Raw genomic sequence first — 20,823 nt, forward strand, 5'->3', positions numbered from 1 at the left:
GTCGTGACCATAATGTCTCAGAATCAAAAACACAAGGAAATGACATTAAAATACTTTATTTTCATGAAAAACATTGCAAGCATTGACAATAATAAAATCTCAATAATTGCACCAGTTCTCAAGGTTGAAGAAGTATGGCACACCATCAAATTAGGCAATGGCTGTGCAGCTTTCTCATGAACTACTTTGGTGGCATGCCACCATTGTCCTCAATTGACAACTGATTTATATGTTTGCGGTTGAGCACCTGTTTTTTTCTTTCTCTTGCTTGTTGGACTCAATAATTACACTTCAAACGAGGTCATCAAGCATCAAAAGACATTAAAGGCAACAATATATTTTCTAAATGCCCTCTTAAGCTATGGGGTACACATCTGGGCTGTGGCAGGATCCTAAAGCAAACATCCAGCTGAAGCTTTGAAGCGACAATCCAATTTTAACTTGAGTAGCAGCCATGTGAACCATGTACCACTCTCTGTATTATTTGTTAGAGCAATAAAACTCATACAAATAGTTTGACATTTTGGGAAAAAAGCTTGATCCCTTTTTTGCAGAGTTTTTTTCTAATATATCACTCTTATGTATATCTATTCAACATAAGGGTACAGCCAGCAGCCGCTTAGCTTAGCATAAAGACTGGAAACACCTAGCCTGGCTCCGTCTAATGGTAATAAAATATACCTATCGGCAACCTCTAAAGTTAAAGGATGTTACTGCTTCTGGCCAAGAAACACTTTGGTACCTCCCGGTCTGAAAAGTGAAGCCAATGCAGAAGTGTTTTAAACCTGCACTCTTTCTAACGGCCAACAGGGGGCGACTCCACTAGTTGCATAAAGAAGTCCCATTGTATAGAAGTCTATGAGAAAAACACCCTACTTCTAACATGATTTATTACCTCAGTAAACAATTTCCTGACTAGTTTACGGTTTCAATCGCTAGTATCAAGTCTTCTTCAATACAGCACGATGTTAATTTAGTAAATCATGGTTCAATTTAGAGTAAGTTAGACAATAAAGCAGGGTATACTTTATATAGTATGGCTACCTTGTGATTAACAGGATGTTACCACACAGTGTTGTCCGGTTTGGATGTTGTCCGTATTTTTGTCTTAGAACTTTAACCCTTTCACAGTGTGTTTTTAGTGAATAAAAGTTAATTGTAACTTTGGTTAAACATTTCTTGATCAGGGTTCGGTTGTACTCTAAAATAAATGGACAAAAAGGTAAACTTGAGGCTTCAAAACGATGGTCCACAAACCAATGGGTTACTTCTTTTTTTATATAGTCTATGGTACATACCCCTGTAAAACAGCCAACAGTCACTTCAGCACTTTTTTTGGTTCACTGGTTTTTGTACGGATTAAAGAAACAGGTTGTAACTTGTTAATTAGGGACCTTTAGATGTGTTGGACTTTGTTACCTTTGGACAGAGCCAGGCTAGCTGTTTACCCCTGTTATTTACATGGTGGAGGTGTTTCTAGATCTGATGCTCCATGCACTGCGGTCATTGCCCTTCCTATAACCCATCTGGAGCCTCTTGCTGATGAGGCCGTGTTTGTAAAGAGCTGAGAGCAGCTGGTTACGGAACCTTTCCCCAACGAAGGCGTACAGCACCGGATTCATTGCACAGTGCATGAAGGCCAACACTTGGGTCACATTTAGCATCATTTCCACGCTGTAGCGAGTTTCGCATGCCTCCACTGCAATTGATCCGCCTCGTATGAGCGTGTCAATCAGTACAGCGGTGTTATAAGGCAACCAGCAAATAATGAACGCTAACACCACTGCCAGGATGACGCGTATGGCCTTGTGCTTTTGTTGATTACGTGTGTGAAACAGCGTCACCAAAATCCAGCCGTAGCAGACAGCCATCACCACCAGTGGCAAGAAAAATCCCATCGTGTGGCGCAGAAGTCGCACGCTAACACGCCATTGCTTGCTGCTTTCACCAATTAGGTTTTCATAGCAAATTCTCTGGTGTAGGTCTTCAGCATACATGCTCTCCTTTTGAATTGCCACGGGTAAGGACAGCACTCCAGCCACCAGCCACACAACACTGCACACCACTTTCACCAACAGGTGATGGGAGGGCAGGACACGTGTAGCTCTCACAATGGCAAAGTGACGGTCCACACTGATGCATGCCAGCAGGAGGACACCGCTGTAGACTGATGCCTCCTGAAAGCTGGACAGCAGTTTGCACAGGAAGTTGCCGAAGATCCAACCTGAATGAGCGTTGAGGGCCCAGAACGGGAGGGTCAGGCTGAAGAGAAGGTCTGCCATTGCCAGGTGTATCAGGTAGATATCTGTTCTGGCCCTGCATTTCTTCATAGAACAAACCACATAGACAACTACAGTGTTGCCTACAACACTGAAGACAAACACGATGATGAAGGTGATCATCAGACCCAACCTTTTAAGTCCGGGCACAGTTACATTGCATGGAGCAGATGGTTTATCCTCATACGCAGGCGATGTAAAATTGTGGATGGAATTAAAGAAGTCTTCATCGAATTGAAATCCCTCTGTTGTCAGCAGCTAAATAAAATCAGAAAGTTTGTACAAGTAGCAGTAGAAGAAAGTTCAGTGTTGCCATAGTGGCACAGTAGAGAATCTAACAATACTTTTAAAGCTGCACTAGGAACTAAGTAATGAATATACGTGTGTATATGCCTGTGCTTATTTGATAGGAAGGGCTTAGGAAAGAGAGGAGAGAGGAGAGCTGCAGAAGGATTCAAATTCTGTTTCGTTTTATTGCCTTTTGCAGAAAACTGCCTACCCTAGCTTTAAGGTTTACCTTATTTGCCCAAATTATTAGGAAAACAATATTTTAGTAAGGAATGCTCACTTGTTTGGTATCTGGTTGATACAGTATCCAAATGAAACAGAGGTGAGCTGCTTTGAAGGCATAGTTTAACATTTTGGATGGCCTATTCAAACCTTTGAATAGTCAGGCTAGCTGTTTCCCCCTGTTCCTCCAGTCTTTGTGCTAAGCTAAGCTATTGGCTGCTGTAGACTTATCATGAATGACTAGACATTAAAATTGGTATCTGGTATCTAACGTTCAGTCAGAAAAAGCATACACCTACTTCCTAAAATGTGAACATTTTCACAACTTCTCATTTAAAAGAAGAAATGTATATACACTTTGCAGCTTTAAAAGTTCAAAAGAATTTAGAAATGTAGAAACTTAAAAAGGTTGAATATTTCCTCCTTGTCTACTTAAAACCTCCAAACCACCCTCAATTGTTGTTTTGAGATTTTAATTAGAATTAGCCTAATATTACTATCACCATTCAACATAATTACATATCACTGTAACTACAATAGAATATATTTACTATTATTATTATTATTATTATTATTATTATTATTATTATTATTATTATTATTATTATTATTATTGTTATCTATACAATACCGTCTATCATTTGCTCACATTTACCACAAATTTGAATGAACATTTTTGAATTTCATTGACCTAAAAACAACTTTAAAATAACACAAATTCAGAAAGTTCCATTGTTTACCTGTTTCTCTTCTTCTTGTTTGGTTAGAGCCAAATACTTCAAAACACTAAGGATTAAAAGTTGAAGCTTCATCTCTTTTTCTCGTTGCACACAAGTTAACAAGAATAAAGCGATTTGGCAAGAAGTGTTGTCTATACTTGTACAGGTGGTAGAATTCCTTTTGTAACGTGTGGTCGTATTGCTGTATTGCATAGATATGATCTGTCTTAAGCAATCCACATGAATAAGACAAAACCTTCACATGTGACAAAATGTATATTGTTTTATAGGGGGGGGGGGGGGGGGGGTGTTGACTCACAGGATGTTTAAAGGGAGGTTTAAAAATTATTTGTAATACCGTTAATCCAATTGTATTTGAAAGTCTTGACTTGAGGATTTTCAAGGCCATTTTGAGGCAAACTCAATCTAATTTGGATACATTTGGACTACAGGAAGCAAATGATGAACCTGCCTATAGCTTGTAGTGTATGAGGAGTCTGGCAGTGTTCGGGCACTTACTGAAAGGTTGTTGCTAACTGTGTTGTGGATCTTCTTCCAGGCTCAGTTAGCTATTGGCTGCAGGTCACCAGAGTGTAATTGTGCCTGTATGCAGTCATGACTATAATGGACTTTATACATGAACCGTCTGAAATATTTTCATTTGAATTGCGCACACATATCAAATGAAAGGAAATGACAGCAGAAAACAAGCACGCCTGCAATAAGATTCTTTTGAGAAGTTTGTTGTTTGGAAATGTACTTGTTGGCTGTATCTATAGTGAACATACTTTGAAACCTTTTCATAAATCCTTGCATTTTTCTTCATCATGTTTCTCTACGACTGAATACTGTTCAGTAAGATTTGTGGCATACTTCAAAAAACACTTGTCATTTTACTTTTATTGCTTCAGATATGATGACAAATACTATACAGTCATTCAAAAACACGTCTAGAAAGGTGCACGCGGGACTCTGTCAAAAACCACCTAAGACATTTAAAGGCTTATTTTTAACACATATTCCTAATGTGTGAGCAGCGGTTAAAATGAGGGATTTCATCTCATGTTTTATCTTTCACTTTACTTTCAACAGTTTGATGAATCCAGACCTTGATTCTTGGAACAGACCCAGACTCACACAATGGAACGTGGATCGGCTTGTGCTTGCATAATTGATGAAGATTATATATTTTTCTATTCTTACATATTCTTCACTTTATTTATTTACTGCTGTGTTGGACTATTTGTCCAGTGGAGGGCAGCAGCAGTCTTGATCTATGTGTTCACTGCAGTACTTGGGACATACTGGAATTAGAATAATATAAAAAACTCAATTGTTATTAATTTCCTGATACTAAAGTTTTAGCGACTTTTCAAAAGAACATTTAAAGGGGCACGACACCAATTTTACACCTGAAGTTCAATGATCTCATTACAAGCAGTAGGCCTACTATACAGCCTGTAAAAAACACTTGTTTCAGCGTTCTGTGTCTCTGGAGGAGCTGCAGTTAAAAATTGCAGTTGACTTTGAAAACTGAAAGTCAGGATTCCTCAGCATCTGTTGACTGTTGTCTTTTGTGAGCTCCTCAACTTTATGGGAGTGCAACATAAAATTCAACATTTTCAGAAAAGTAAATGGATTAAATCAAAGAATAAGCATAGCAAATAATCATATTTAAATTAAAAAGAATTCAATAAAAAAAACAACATGTGACACGGTAAAAGAAAAACTCTTCAAAATGCCATCATCATTCAAGAACACATACAATGTAGAACCAAAAGTGGGGGAAGATTTCAAGCAGACACACTGAAGACACAACATAGGAAGCATGCAGCACAATGTCCCTAATTGTGGTATTCAGTTCCTAATAAACTTACTTGGAACAATCTTCTTATTTTCTAACGAGTATCTTAATCAGTTACTCATTGAAAAGTAGTAACCTAATCCTAATTCTTAAAAAGAGTAAAGTTTTTACCAATTAAGTCTCATATATTTACACAATTCTGACTGCATCAGAAACCTCCCACCACAGATGTTAAACTGAATCTGGCTGACATCACCACCACAAGGCTACCTCACTGGTGAATCCTGGTGAACCTACACCACCCTTCTACCTGCTATCTAAGAGGAAATGTTTCCTGATATAACCCTGCCATGTCCTTTTAAAGACTGTTGACTGTCTCCATCTGTTGGGCCACAAGCTGCTCTAATCAGCACATGGTAGCTCGAAGGATTGGGCGGAGGTCAAATATAATTTACTTGTCCCTCAGCCATTCCATGTGCACTAATTAACCAATACAGAGAATATTTGAAAAGTTGTAAAATGAGATTACCAAGAAAGCCATTAAATCTTAATCCTGACAGCTCCTTTGTGGTAGCCACGAGCTTTAACCTCAATGTAATCTCAAGTGTTTGTTTGTTTTCTCATTGTTTTATCTTGTTACTAGGGTTTCATTTACAAATGTTGATATTAATGAAAATCTAGTAGGCTATACCACTTGCCATTAGATTTAGTTAATTTGGTAAAAATGACTAATTTGTTAGCATTCAACAACTTTGGAGACTTTGGCCAAGAACTTTCTTTACATGGTGACAAACCCACTGTACGCTACATACCCAACACCAAACTGCTGGGGAACACAGAGGAGGATTTAGCTGCTAAAGAGCCAGATATTACACTCAGAATTGGTGGAGACCAAAAGCAGAGTTGTGAGGTAAAAGGAGAGTGAATATTCACACTCAATTTACATTGGTAGCCAGAAACATGGTTTTAAATGAATGCTAATGTTTGTTGGAACTGTAAATACCTAACTGCTGCTAACACGTTACCAGATCGGAGAGTTTTCCCATTCACTCTCATAGAATGGAAGTGGTTTCTTTTGCACATGTGCCCTATAAAGAATTTATTACATTTCTCTGCAAGTTTGTGATGTTAGCAGTGGGTTAGGTGCATGTTGTGTTTCATATAAATATTAGTAATAGGAAGTCTGAAAGCTCTGACGGCATGTTACAGCACTTACAAAATTCCCTTTCCTCAAGCATGCATTCAAGGTCTTATTTCAGACTTCCTTGCTCTTTTAACACCTCAATAGTTGCATTACAAAAGAAAATCCAACACACAGACCAGCCTATTTGCTTTATGGGATGTCAGTCTGAAATGGGACCACACAGTCTGCCCTGAAACCTTCCCTGGCCGGCTCTGTTTGCATTTGTTTTGCTAGATGGCTGGAGATTAGGTTGTAAACACACCACTGAGGGCTCATGTCTATTTAAATGAGGGTTAAATTGGATGAGAACAGTAGCCAGTGTATACTCCTGCTTGTCAATAAAGTATCAGTTCATTTTTAATGCAGGTCAGCAGCTGGGTTTTAGGACTTCAAGATATGACAAACTTCCTGTCCTTTTCCTTTAGTTCCTCATGTTTTTTAACTGACTTAGAATTGCAGCTAAAAAGTCATCTTTAAAAAATGAGTTTTTTAGTTCATAAACTATTCTTGACATTTTGTAACAGCACTTTTTTTACGACATTTACAAGGACAAGTCCATCTTTTGAAATTACCTCTGGATCCTTGAAAATATAAAAACTGACTCAACACTTTCATGAATGTCCCCGCTGTTCAAAAGTGTCAGACACATCCCTCTTTCTCTCTCTCTTTTTGTAATTGAACAGGAACCAGCGAGAAACTGTGCAAGACTGCCTTCAAAGTTTACATAAGGAGTTTATAAAGAAAGCATACTTGGTGCAGATAGGCAGTCAATACACAAAAGATACACAAGAAAGCTTTAAAGTGTGTGAAGCATAGAACAGCTTGTTAAAGGTGAAAGGCATGTATGAGTAAATGGACAAAACAAGGCACTGTTAACTATGTTTATCTGTTTATTTGACTCACTGAGGATGTAAAAGGCAGACTCACGGTGACTCACGGTGACTCAGCATCCGGGTTTCAGAAAACTATGTGATTTAGATTTGGATTAGATTGTATTTCAAATACATGCCTATTCTGTGCACTGTCTTTTTATCCTGCCTCAACAATATCTATTTTCAGTTTTGTCAGTCCTAGTTTTTTCTTCATGTCATTGCCCTTTTTTCCAATTCATTATTACAGAGTTGATTGGAGGATTATTCAGATCAGATGGCTCCTAATTAAGAATTAAGAGCAGCTTGGTGCATTTCTTTTCTTTTAGTGTGACGATGCCCTTTCTTTAGGACTTAAGAGAGTTGCACTCCCAGGACTTTCAGATCCTTTGTTACCTAATGTAAGCTGCATTTTAGTTGCTATTGTCAGCCAGAAACTCTGGTCTTTAGGCCCTTTGAGACTTCTTTGCTGTTTTAACTTTTCAGTTTGAGGTTGATTTTGAGCATTCTGAAACCTAGCTGGAGTTAACCTTAAAATTACCTTTCTACTAGGTTACCTGCATCAGGGTGGACCTTAGTACTATTCATCCACACGTTTATGCTTGCCTAACAATAACCCAATGCCTGCAAGCTTCAGTTTGTTTATTTGAAAAATAATTTGAAACCCCCTTAATACACATTTCCTTATTATCAAAGAGGGAGCTGTTTATTATTAGAGGTATTTTGTTGTAATTGAAGAGCCTTTTTCCAATTCAGTGCCACCTCAAAGTATTTCTGTTTTACCAATTATAGGTGCATAAAGTCATATCTTGACTTGAGTTTGGAGGAAGTGTAGAACAGAAATAGTTTCTATGTCCACAAGTTTGAGAAGCTGTTTTAGTTTTTTACTGTTCTAAGGCTAAATTATAGTAGTTCACATGACTTTTTTTCATTCTTTTCTCAACTGTGTGGTATCTGTTTACTTATGCTATTCCTCTGTAGGCTCTACAGTTTCACTACTCTCATGTCACTTCTGGTAGACCAAAACGACATACCGTTGGGCTGAGGAAGTATAATGATATCAGATGGTCTTATTTTAGAATCCCAACTTCTTTTAATTCAATGGAAGGCGTGTCTATTGATCTTCACTTAAGGAGCCAGAGGCTTTGGGTTGGATTTCCAGGTTTATATTACACTCAGCATGATCTCACAACAACTCAAACCACAGCATATATATTCCAAAACCAAGTCTGAATCAAGTTCAACCACTGTGCCATTTAGGATATTTCTGAGCATTCAAGTCAAGCTTAAAATAACAGGCCTGTTCTCTCACAGAGCAGAAAGGAGCCATAGAAATGTTATGCCAACCCACACACTGACTGGTGGTGTGTGTTTGTTTTTGCCTGAAACAGAAGAAAGTCTGTGTGTTTTTAAGTGGCGGAGAAAGGCTCAAGCTATCTGGGTTTCTCTGACAAAGTAACTCTTTTGCCAGCATGTAAACTCTCCTTGAGATTTTGGCTGCATGTTCCCCCAAAAGCATACTTTTAAAACATGGGTTTTGTTCACAACGTGACTAGTTCAGATGACCCTAAGTGCAAACCCAACAGCGTCTCGAACATTAATGAACAGTTTCTTTTTTTGTCATATACTCTGTCTATGTCTCAATTTGAACCTTGTAAACAGTTGGAATGATGTTATTGTACACTCTGCCCTTCAAACAAGCAAATGTCAGGTGTTACTCCTCACTTCAGTGGCTATCTAAAAGTTATAGCTGAAGTTTCAGGTGACAGACAAACGGCTGTACCTCCTACGTAGCCAAACGGACAAAAACAACAAGGATTTTGTGTAAAGGGAGGAGTTCTAGTGTTTGAAAAAGGTTTGGCTGGCAAGCTATTCAGAATGAGAAGGTTGAGTTTGCAAATGCGTAATTGACCCCAAGGACCACAAACTGAAGATTATAGTGCTAGGTGGGGCTATGTGTGCACGCCAATGAACTGTGTGCACATCAATCTGACAGGTCACAAGAAATGTTTGTGTTCCCAATTCGCTGAAAATATTCTGTACGCCTGTGGACAAGTACATTATGTTCAACAATGATTGTGATATTGGCAGAGCACCCAAGTCAGACAAGTGGTTGGCTTTTCAGTTTCACAGTGAATGAAATTATGAATATAACATATTCAGCAAATAAATCCCATAAAGCAACGGTCCAATGTGCCAGAGGGCACAGAGAAATAAAAAGCCCATCCGACAAAGACCAACATTCATTCAGTGACCTGGAAACATTATTCTTCCTTATCCAGTGGAACCAGTTCAACCACCACATCCTTTATAAAAAAACAAATATTGACTTTTTAGAAGAAGAATGAGCATGGCACTACACGCCAGGCATAACACAAGACTTACAGTGACATAGTTTTTACATCGTGACAACAGCATAAAGGGATAGACAGAAGACGACACACAGCATGTATTCACAATTAAGCTTTCAGTGAATGTTCAGAATTTGGCATTTCTTGGCAATGCTCATGTGCTTCATGACTTTGCATAGCATACCTGTTCTACAAGAGGCTGTTGATGAGACATGTCTTCAGTTTATTGCCCCCCCCCCCCTTATTGTTAGGGTTGTTGTTGTATAAGTAATAAACTCAATCTTTGTCCTTCTACAATAGCTTTACTTGAGCATTGAGTACAACCCTGCAACACAGGGGACATAACCATGCCCTGACCTCTCTGACACACACATACTCATGCACACAGACAGTGAAGATGCACATGCATATACACATACAAGCTGCTCACCCCAGAAACAAAAAACTGGTTGCGTAATTACAGCCTAAGGCTTTTCATATGCATCTCATGAGTTCATGTTTTCATGTAACATTACTGAAGCCCTCCATCCTTTAAAATAAGACCATGTGGTCACACATGTTGGGATATAAGTGCTTTGGGATTAAAGTGGCCACCACTATAATAGACAACAACATCTTTAGTGAGAAACTCGCCTGAGGCAGGTGGCAGAGAACACGGAGGCCAAAAACCAACCAAAACGAAGAGCTCAACATGAGAAGTTGTTGTTGAATGGATAAAGTGATGTGACAGGATCTCATAGGGAGGTGTTTGAATAGCATGTTACTTTTAAGGACATTTCCTGTGTCATGTCTACGCATGGTAAGCTTTTCGCTTGTAATTTAACGCCCTGTTCTCATTCCCAACTCGTCACATACAGACGCACGGTCACAGTTGGTTATGTTTAGGAAAGGTTTATGGTTTGGGTTCAAATAAGTATGTTACGTAAATTAGTTCAAATTAAAATGTACGTACGTAAGTTAAGTAGTCAATTGTCGATAGGTGATCAGAACAAACTCATCTACGTCCCAACAACAAGCATTAACAAGCGTCTTGTATGATCCGATCACAAGTGGATAGCACTAAGCACGTCAGTTCACACTTGGCATTAGAATGCGACTCCACACACGTCCACTCGTGATTGTCTCTCACATTCGTGTTCTATAATGCAGTTAAACACGTACATCATACTTCCCCTGCATAGTGCACAGAGCTTAAAAGAAGAAGAAAATAATAATGCAAACTGGGTCTGTTGGAGCCAATTAGCGCTCCTGCTATAAGTAGGAAGCAATGTTTGTTGACGGTGGTGTTCTGCTGGAAGGTAAACTGTTTTTGACCACATACATACCCGGACACACACACACACACACTTACACAAGTTGGCTGAGGTAGCGTTGGGTCCATAGGCTAAGTCATTGTGTGTCTTAATGTCATGTTTTGTTTGCTGATGGAAAGCTGATTCAACAAGAATAAACGGACTGAGTGTTCAATTACAAACGTTTTGTATCGGAATCTTTATTTAGCAGACACGACAACAAGTGCGTCAATTAGTTAAACAAAGCGGCAACTCAGTGGCTTAAAGCGTTGGCTTAGCCTCCACAGGGTCTATTCCTTGGTGTGTTCCTGGCAAACCAAAAAGCCCAATATGTTTGTCACACTTGTAATATATCTCTATGGCCTTTTAAAAATGTTCAAATGGACAAAGGCAGCTTATGCTATTTGAGAACCAACTGGAGCTTATTACTGCTACTAGCTGCTGTTTCTTACTGAAGTTAAAGTGACAATAGACACGTTTTGTGCTTTAACTTAAGTAAATGTTAATTGCACTATGGATTGGCTATAGAATAAGGACACCATCAGATTGGTTTCCCATAAGCCTCGCTTTCACTATGCAGTTCTGTCTGCTTCCAGGTATGATCTCCCGGGAAAATTAAGGGTCGATTTACGGCACAAAGGTAGGGTCAACCATTGCGCAACCAAAACAGTAAGAGGGTAGCGCTTATGTTTTCCCTGGTAGCTATTGGCTGGTATCGCTAGCTATCCTGAGTTAATAAAGAGTATCAATGTAAGTTCATTGCAGTTACTCCCAGTAGCAGAACATTAAATGGTGGTTGGCGGAACAATCGAAGTAAGTGTGGAAAACAAAATACAGTGTGTCCTGTGTTGTTTGTAATTGCTAGGTGATCCGGTTGTCTTTGCGACAGCTGGGCCAACAACAATACCACTTGAAAACGCTGTGGGGGGGGGGGGGGGGCATATTGTCTGTTTCCACTTCTTTAAATGTTTCTTGAAGACTATTTTTAAGGCCGTGGATAGTCGTTGTGGGTTCTTCCGTGGTTCTTTGAGGGAATAGGCCTCAGTCTCACATTTTAAAACCTTACAGCTGTTTTGTGGCTTGACTGGAAGAAAAGAAGCGGAAAGATCCCAAATTCTTTTGGATGAGAACACAGCTGTTACTGTAAATCTGCCACTTTGTTTTTATGAACAACCAACCCCACCCTCTTTTTTGTCAGACACAAGTGAAAACTCACCACACAGATAAATAGAAGGGTGAAATTATTTAGTTTAATATGGACCCAACGGTTCGTCAGCTGGTGAGACATGGTTTGCTCATGTTGCTCAGACAGTCTGAACTCTTTGTCATCTTTCATGCTTCGGTCCTTGATCCAAAACATCAGGCCCTCCCTCGGTTGGCGACCAGGAGTGAAGCAACAGTTTAGAATTGTTCTGATGTGGTCGAAGTTCAACCCAAAGTTAAACTCTTCAATATCATTAAAAAAAAGGAATAAGTTGACAACATTCATGCTCCTTTACATTGAAATAATATAAAAATCCCTGAACAGCTGGTCTTAGAGAGATATACTTTTGAATAATGCAGATAAATAAGTGTTATATTCCTGTAAGAAGTCATATACTATGACAATGAATGACTGGAAATATTTACTAAATTTAATCTGTGCACTGGACTAACTGTTTGCCTTCACTATGTTGACATTTAGAGGGTAAGTGGCAACGTCCAATCATATTTGGCTGATATATTCTTCAATATGCTCCCTGAGAATGAAAGTGTACTCCAACGTATTGCATTTAAAGTTTGGAAATTACTTTTTACCAGACTCTCAGGCACCCAAGGCTTTAATATAAGCTTTTTAATGTTGCACCACATCCTGTCATTACATAAAATAAATCTCATTGAAATGCTAAAGACGCAGATGGTTTTGACTATAACATTTTGATCTCACTTAATTGCCTCCAGCCTCAAACTTGTAAAGCTACGTATTGAGCAACATGTGATGAAGCCAAGTTTAAATGCTCATTTGTGATAAAGGGATTGTTAAAATCTCAAACAATGGTGAAGACAACACTGGCACATTGAACAGTGTTCTGAAGTAAGAGGACATTTCACACACACATTCATAACAATCCTGACTTGTCAAATACATTTCATCACAGGAAAGTGATTGACACATAACATTTTGTGATAGTAACATAGTTCAGACAATATCATCCATCCGTCTTAAGTCCTATCTATTGTGTCCAGTGTGTAGAAAACGGATCCAATGCTGCTTTCTTATAGCAGTAAAACTGAACAAAATTGTGGAAATTGTCTACTATTTTAACTCTGAATGGTTAAAGTAGAATTGCTTCTAAGATGTTGCTTCCACTTTTTTTTATGGTGTAATATGTAGACAGCATGAACCTGACCCACTTTGGTTTAAGTTTTAGAAACACTGATTTAAATGTTCACCACAGTCTTTTCTTGCTCTTCCTCCACAGGTTACTTCATTATGTCAGTAAAATGAACAAAATCTGAAATGACCCTTTCAAACTAAAATAAAGTGAGAGAGTCAAATAGAAACAGTTTGAAAATACTTGTTGTGTTTTTAGTTTCAGCTGTTATGTTGCTGATGTTTGACTGCGTAGTGACCAAAGCCCTTTCAGACAGTTTCCTTTCATGTCCAGTTGTTTCCTGTCATATACCCTGAACTGAATCTACTGACAAAGGAATTGAAGGGCCGCACACACTCACAACAGTTCCCCAAATAGCCCCGTTAAAAGCAACTTTCTTCCTCAATGGAACATCCGTATTTAGAGGAACATGTTATTTTTCACTTCCCACTGGATGACCTGAAGTTCAGGAGGCAATTCTAGCAGCCAATGGGAAGCAAGTTTACAGACTTTTAATTCTATATTTTATTTTGTCATATAAGGCTGCTTAGTCTATCAACTCTATTTATGTGTTTGTTGCAGTTGCAGTTTCTTCCAGTCAGGACATGAAATGTCTACAAGATGAGTTCAAAAGAGCATCAGGAGCATTTTTTCTCCACCCCTACACAATGGGCTCACAACAGGCTATTGATGCTGTAAAGAAACCCTAACCCTACAAACCCTACAAATACTTCAAATTCTTGTCTACAAATCAATGTCACATTGCCCTTGTTTGTATGGTCGTAAAGGTCATTTCTACCCAAGATTACCTACTAAGAACTATTATCTCATTGTTTACTTCATCTGCAAACTATTTCTGCTTGATAATCTACTTATTATCTTTTACTTGAGCTATCAATGACATCTACTATTCCAAGGTCAAGAATGAAATTTCATGTTTGCATTTCTGCTGGGGCATTTTGACTTTGAGGAGGAGCTTGGTAAAGAAGTGTGAACCTCAAGGAGCCTAGTTAACGTCCTATTCACTCACAAACATATTTCAATGCCCTTAATTGTAAACCCGCCTTCAGAGATTTAGCTCTCAATGAGATGAGGACATTTGCATCGGCTTACTATTTTGCACCCTGTTCTCTTATTTGCATGTATGAAGGAACACTGGGGTGCTAATGGGGCGCTATACCAGACTCATTACGGTATTTGTGTGTCAAGTTACAGTATTCAAATTTTAGAAATTCCTATATTTAAATCTTTTGTTATGCTGCCATAGCCAAGGATGGATTACTGAACGGGCCTACTGGGCAGAGGCCCAGGATCTGGCCTTCACATGCAAAACGACTACAAGAGGGACAGAAGATGACATGAGGACTACAAAGAGAAGCAAAATGACCACAGAGAGATTTGTAAAGACCATAAAGAGATCTCAAAATGACCCAAAAAAGGTCTATGTCTTGCTCTTATGTAGGAAAGATGTGGGAGCTGTTGCATGTATGTGCCCAGAGGGCAATTGTCGCATAATCTACCCATGGCCAGAGCTGATCAGATCATGGATTGAAATTTGCACACGTAGATTCACTAACCACTTAAGGATCCACAGGGATGATACACTTTGTATAATAAGCAGAGGTGGAAGAAGTACTCAGGACATTTAATTAGGTAAAAGTAGTAATACCAAAGTGTAGAAATACTCATAATAAAAGTCCTGCATTGTTTTCTTTACTTAAGTAAAAGTACAAAAGTATTAGCATCAAAATATACTTAATGTATCAAAACTAAAAGTGCTCATTATGCAGAATGGACATTTTCAGAAACATTATATAACTGGATTACAGTTTTTTTTATCCATTAATGTGTTCATCATGTGCAGCTCATAATGGTGGAGCTAACTTTGATGACTTTTTATACTGCCAAGTATCCTAATCAATAATAATACATCATAATTCATTAGTTGATTTATCATTTTTGTAATATTATGTAACTAGTAACTGTAACAATATTTGCTTCAAATTGTAGTAGAGTAGAAGTATAAAGTAGCATAAAATGGAAATACTCAATTAAAGTACAAGTACCTGAAAATTGTACTTATGTGCAATACTTAAGTAAATGTACTTAGTTACTTTCCACCTCTGATAATAAGTCGTCTAACTATTAGACAAAAAGCGTCACGGCAAAACTGCTGCTCGTAATTGTAGTCATGGTTTTCCGGCAGAGATTGATTTTGACTATAAGGAGAATATGTGTAATATTCCCCATCCAGCCCACATACTGCAAAAAGTCTAACTTTGAATTGCTTAAACTGTGGTGTAACAAGAAGCTGTGAGACCCGAAAACCTCTCTTTCATGACATCACCACTCAGATATGAGAGGGCAGGGCCTGATGGGATAAACACATGTGGAGGACAAGAACCATGTCCAAGCTGCTACTCTCACAAGTGTGAGGACTCCTCATCCAAACTCCTATTTTGAAACGTAATACTCATGTCTTTCCATCAGTTACTTAGACATGACAGACACACCAAAGTCATCAGGTGTGTGAGATGTTTGATGGATAAAGGATTCACAATTAACCCTGATAAAAAGACAATGAAAGATTTTCAAAGGAACTAAAGTTGAATTAGAATTCAAAGGATTCCTCTCTGAAGTAATACTGAAGCTCAGCCTTCACTTCTCATGACACCAAACACACAAATCATCCTTTCCTCTGCAGTCTCTTTGATAGAGTATCTCATTTTCCTGTCATCCAGAGGAGAGGTGCAGTACGCACTGAATCAATGGTGATCTTAGCAGTTTTACTCAGCCCATAATTCCTCTCTGTCCAACCTCACCCTAAAACTTGGCAATATGGCTGCCAAGTCTTTTACGCATTTATGGCTCCTTGGCGCAGTCATGCTGACATCACCAGAGTAGTTGTGTTTATGACAAAAAGGCTGAGGGGTTTAACAGTCTGAATTAAGGACAATTACTTTTACAGTTTGCTATTTGTTTGATGCTTAGTCCTTCAACAAGCTAACAAAAGATGGCTTCTCTGGAAGACAGAGAACACTCTGTATGGAGATAAAACATAGGCAGGCTGGGTTTTTTTAGACACAACACAAGATTGGCTGTCAATGGAAGTGGAAAGAGGGAGATGAGCTTGGGTGAAGTTACAAAACCTCCGAACCAGATGCGGGCAGCTCGAGAGTTGAGTTACACGTGGTGTCTGTTAAAGGAAAGTATCCCCATGCACACACACACACAGAGAGCTAAGCGTGTGGGAGTCTATACTCCCATAAAGTTTGTTGTCACTGGTGTAAAACATGACTTTTCCCTCAAGTATACTTCAGATAATAATTTGTATGAAATGATTCAACATTTCTAAGCAAACATAGTATCTCATGGACTGCACACGTCTGAGAGGTGGCGGCAAAAAGCTGAAAACCAACATGAACAGAGTAATTTGGTGTTACTTAATCATTCACGCATTAAATATTCTCAGGCATTTTCCAGAATTTAATTAAAACATGTCTCAAAGAAGTTTTATGGGTACTTAGACTGCTATCCAGAGATATGTTGAAGGCAGAGGGCTCAGAGGCCATCCTTAATAACCTCTTCCTGTGCCTTGACGTTTGTCTTTTTTCTCTTTTTAAAGGACTGCCTTTGCTCTTCAGACTCAAGGATGTTAGCTCCGAGGCATCAAAGATTGCTCCTTTATAACCTGTGTGAAACTTTGTTGTAATTAATATTAGGATATAGCGAACCCAGCCAGCTGTAGTGGCTATGCTGTCTAAAATTTAGGCAAAGCTGATATGTGGATTCAGTAGCCTGAGTTAGCCAAATTTAATGAATATGTTCCAAGTAAGAAATGCTGTCTTTGTGTTACTATCATTTTAAAGCATTTTAGAGCCAACACCATGTGTGTTAAATTCAAAGACTAAATCAAAGATTTTAATCAAGTTAAAACTCATTAAAATGCAATTAGACATGTGGTTGCAAATCTACCAATGCTTTTGAATTTGATCTGAGAGATAACTCGTGAAAAACAAAGCTTGCCTCTTACACTAACAAACAATTGAACACAATCCTTAGCTTTGTTAAGAAGACACACAGAAGCTGTTGTTTTAGGAAAGAAAACCCGGGACAGATAATCATCTCTGGGTCCCGCCATCACTACACCCAGCCCCCGATACCCTCACCACCACCATCTGCTACGGGGGTTGGGCCGTCTGGTTACTATGGTAACTCCATACCCCTCCTCCCTATAAGCACTGAGGTTTCTTTTGTGTGTCCTGCGCACGTGCAGTCTGTTCCAACTGTACCCCGTCAGTATAGAGGGGTGCTGGTGGTGACTGCATGACAGTACGGTGTAATTGTCCACTATCACACTGTGTAACAAGGATGCTGTTACAAATGAGATGCTTTGGGGAATTACAGCACAGGAAAGACTCTGGAGAACTGTATAGGTATACAAAAGCGAGGAACATCACTGTTGAGAACATCAGTCCCCCTCCCCCATGGCAAAACAAGGTGACCTTGCAAATTAAGCCCACCCACCCCCTTTTCACCCCATTGCCTAGTCACGCTGCACTCCTCTACGGACTGTCCCAGGCTGGGATAGGAAGGACGAGCAAGCAGTAAATCAGCAAGGAAGGAGCCGTAAACCAGGAAGAAACATTTAGAGACGGCACTGAAGTAACTTTATCAATGACCCATAATTACATATTTTCCTTGCAGTATCTATCATCTAATCTAATATGATACTATTTATCTTATCTTGTTTTGAAATTAAGCTCCACAAACCTACATTTTTTCAAATGTAAACTATCTCTGGTAAATTAAACACATATTTAGCACAGAATAAACATCAGATTCTTGGTTGTGTGCCAGGGTTTAAAAAAAAGTGTTTTCATCCCAAAAGCAATTTGTGGCCGCAGTAATTATATTGACTTTCTTTGGCACACATGGCACTAACACGTCTGGCTATAGTTGTAATATAAATGGGACTGTAGGCGTGATAAACAGCACCTCAGAATACAGAGCGCTGAACACTTTAGCCCTGTAAATTATCCAGAATGTTTTATTCTGTTGGAATTAAGGCCTTTGTGAGAGCACGTCTCTATCACTGACAACAAGTCCAGTCCTTCTGTGTCTGTTATATTTTGAGCTTAAGTTAAACTGAGTCCTTTTGGTGGTGCAGAACCTTATTAGGCACTATTTGGGATACACTCCTAAACAACACACAGATGGAAAACATTAGTTTGCTGGCAGGAAACTCAACTTCCCTCTTGTAGCCTGCTGTGAATTTAAATGTAACAATGTGCGCATGGTTTACTGTTGAACTTCATTATTCGGTGTCCAGTGATTATTTGCCTAAAACCTTACAGGTGCACGAAGATTTGTTAGGTGAACATTACCTGTGTCTTTTGGATAAATCGTCACATTTACATGCATAAAGGAAGAAAGGAAAGGAGCCACAAGAAGTGGACAAATGAATCATAAAATGGGTTCACAGCCAGGCTGCAAGAGAAAGGAGTTCCTTTCAGGCCCACAGCGAAGAGACAGCTAGTCATTTTTCTTAATGTCATGTTGGACGGCTGCCAAGTTAAACTTGTGCTAATGCCATTTAATAAAATGAGTCGCGCCTATGTGCATTTTTCTGCATGTGTTGGCAGGGAGACTGCCTCAAGAATGCATGTTAAAAAGATTAAAACCAGCAAGAGTATGCAGCAAGCATTCCTGCTAACTCAAACAGCCTAATGGGACTGTTGCTGAGCATTTGTGTGCCTGTGTGGTTCATCTTCTCTGCAAGGTGTTAATACGGAGTGAAAGGGAATCCCTTCACAGTTTATTTGTGACACAGTGATGAATGATGAATACACATCATTTCCTACAAAAGGCAGAACAGGAAACACAATGCATATTTTTATAACATCTTCTTGGCATTACAGCTCCTTCTGTTGGAAAATAGAGGATGAGAACTCTCTGTGTGTGTGTGTGTGTGTGTGTGTGTGTGTGTGTGTGTGTGTGTGTGTGTGTGTGTGTGTGTGTGTGTGTGTGTGTGTGTGTGTGTGTGTGTGTGTGTCTTTGGCAGGAAAGCAAACATCACAAGGGGGTGATTCACAGTGGGTCAGGTTCTGTAACAAACAAGAGGGCAACGCTTGAGCAAAGCCCTTTCCCCTCTTAGGATGATGCAACATCATATCTGTGGAGCTTCACAGCAATGGAAAAATTTAACAGTATTGACAATTGAGTTACAAGTTGTTTACACCATATCCACACAACAATGTGGATGAATCATAAAATGCTATTTATGTTTTGTTAAACTTTGACGCCCATGCAGAAACACCACAACAATAGGAGAATGTTCAAGTCTCCTCTTTAAGCCAGCTTGTTTATCGTACATCAGTACCTCCACAAAGAAAACTAACTGCGTCAATGTGTATTTCATCATAGAACGCATCCTAACATGAATAGTACCACTCCCATTTAAAATAAGGGACTTCTAAGGCTGAACTTTTAAGTTTTCGTTTATGAAACACAGAACCTTAGCTAGCGCACACAACGAATCCCTAAAAACGGAGACTTTCATAAAACACTTCTGACCTTGTTGTAGTAAGCGGATGGAGCCAAGTAGCCTGTCCTTTGCTGGAAATGGAAAATGACACCATATGGCATTGACTTCACCATGCCTAAAATATAGGAAGTGACAAACAGCCTTGGGTTCAAGAGGCTATTACAGTAAGTTAACAATGGGAACATCACTATCCTGTATAAATAGGGACAATCAAACTTTGTAGTGCTTTATCCCATGTGTGTTCATAAGCGAGCGCAACAATCCCAACCAGCGTACATCAATATCAAGAATAACTGTAGATTAATGCACATGCATTCATACAAATATATTCTGTTTTAGCAACATGAGAGCTTCAACTTCAGTTTATGCTTTGAAGGAACCACAAGGCTGGGCTGCTCTCAGTCTCCAGATTATCTTCCTCTGTCATTAGGACTGTGGTTTACCAGGGCACCCCACATTACACCCCATGAATAAAAGCATGCTTGTGGCTCACAATAGAGCTTTGCTGCTCCCTGAGAAGGGGGAAGGGCATCGCATTCCTCTACTGACCTGCTGTTTGCAGCAGGTCAGTAGAGTAGATATTAAACAATATCTGTTGCTTGTAATGTGTTCTCACCAGCCAATTAATTGAAAAGATGAGACAACGTAACACCATTTCACGATCTTTGCAGCCCAATCGCTTCAAGCAATATGTGAAAGCAGAGTTTCCAGGGTCTGCAGGGTCTGCAGGGTCTGCAGGGTCTGCAGGGTCTGCTTTGTCTGCGTTTTTCACTTAAGGTGGGTAAGCAATGAAGACGGGCATTTCAGGAGATCCGGTCAGAACAATGTGATCATTCAATTTGAGTGACTACCTCAGGAGACTGATGCTGACTGGATGCTTGCAATATTTAATCTGGATAACCGCACATATCTCAT

The 20,823-nt window shown here is 39.2% G+C and overlaps 1 protein-coding gene across 1 annotated transcript; it reads right to left on the reverse strand.

Annotated features, from left to right (window-relative positions):
• Positions 1-40: 40 nt before the first annotated feature.
• cxcr2 (chemokine (C-X-C motif) receptor 2) lies at positions 41-20,021 on the reverse strand. The gene is made up of 2 exons (XM_029459337.1): positions 19,938-20,021; positions 41-2,537 (listed from the first exon to the last, which is right to left on the reverse strand). Exons 1-2 carry the CDS (start codon positions 20,019-20,021, stop codon positions 1,458-1,460), a joined length of 1,164 nt encoding a protein of 387 aa, XP_029315197.1. The 3' UTR covers positions 41-1,457.
• Positions 20,022-20,823: the final 802 nt, after the last annotated feature.

This window comes from Cottoperca gobio, chromosome 21 (genome assembly GCF_900634415.1).
Source record: "Cottoperca gobio chromosome 21, fCotGob3.1, whole genome shotgun sequence".
Lineage (NCBI taxonomy): Eukaryota > Metazoa > Chordata > Actinopteri > Perciformes > Bovichtidae > Cottoperca > Cottoperca gobio.

What these genes read in the sequence shown, in the direction of transcription:
- cxcr2 (XM_029459337.1), bottom strand. Translation starts at nt 20,021, where the DNA reads ATGGTGAAGTCAATGCCATATGGTGTCATTTTCCATTTCCAGCAAAGG. An exon ending in CATCCGCTTACTACAACAAG is followed by an intron (nt 2,538 to 19,937) that starts GTCAGAAGTGTT and finishes GATTTTATTTAG; the next exon opens with CTGCTGACAACAGAGGGATT.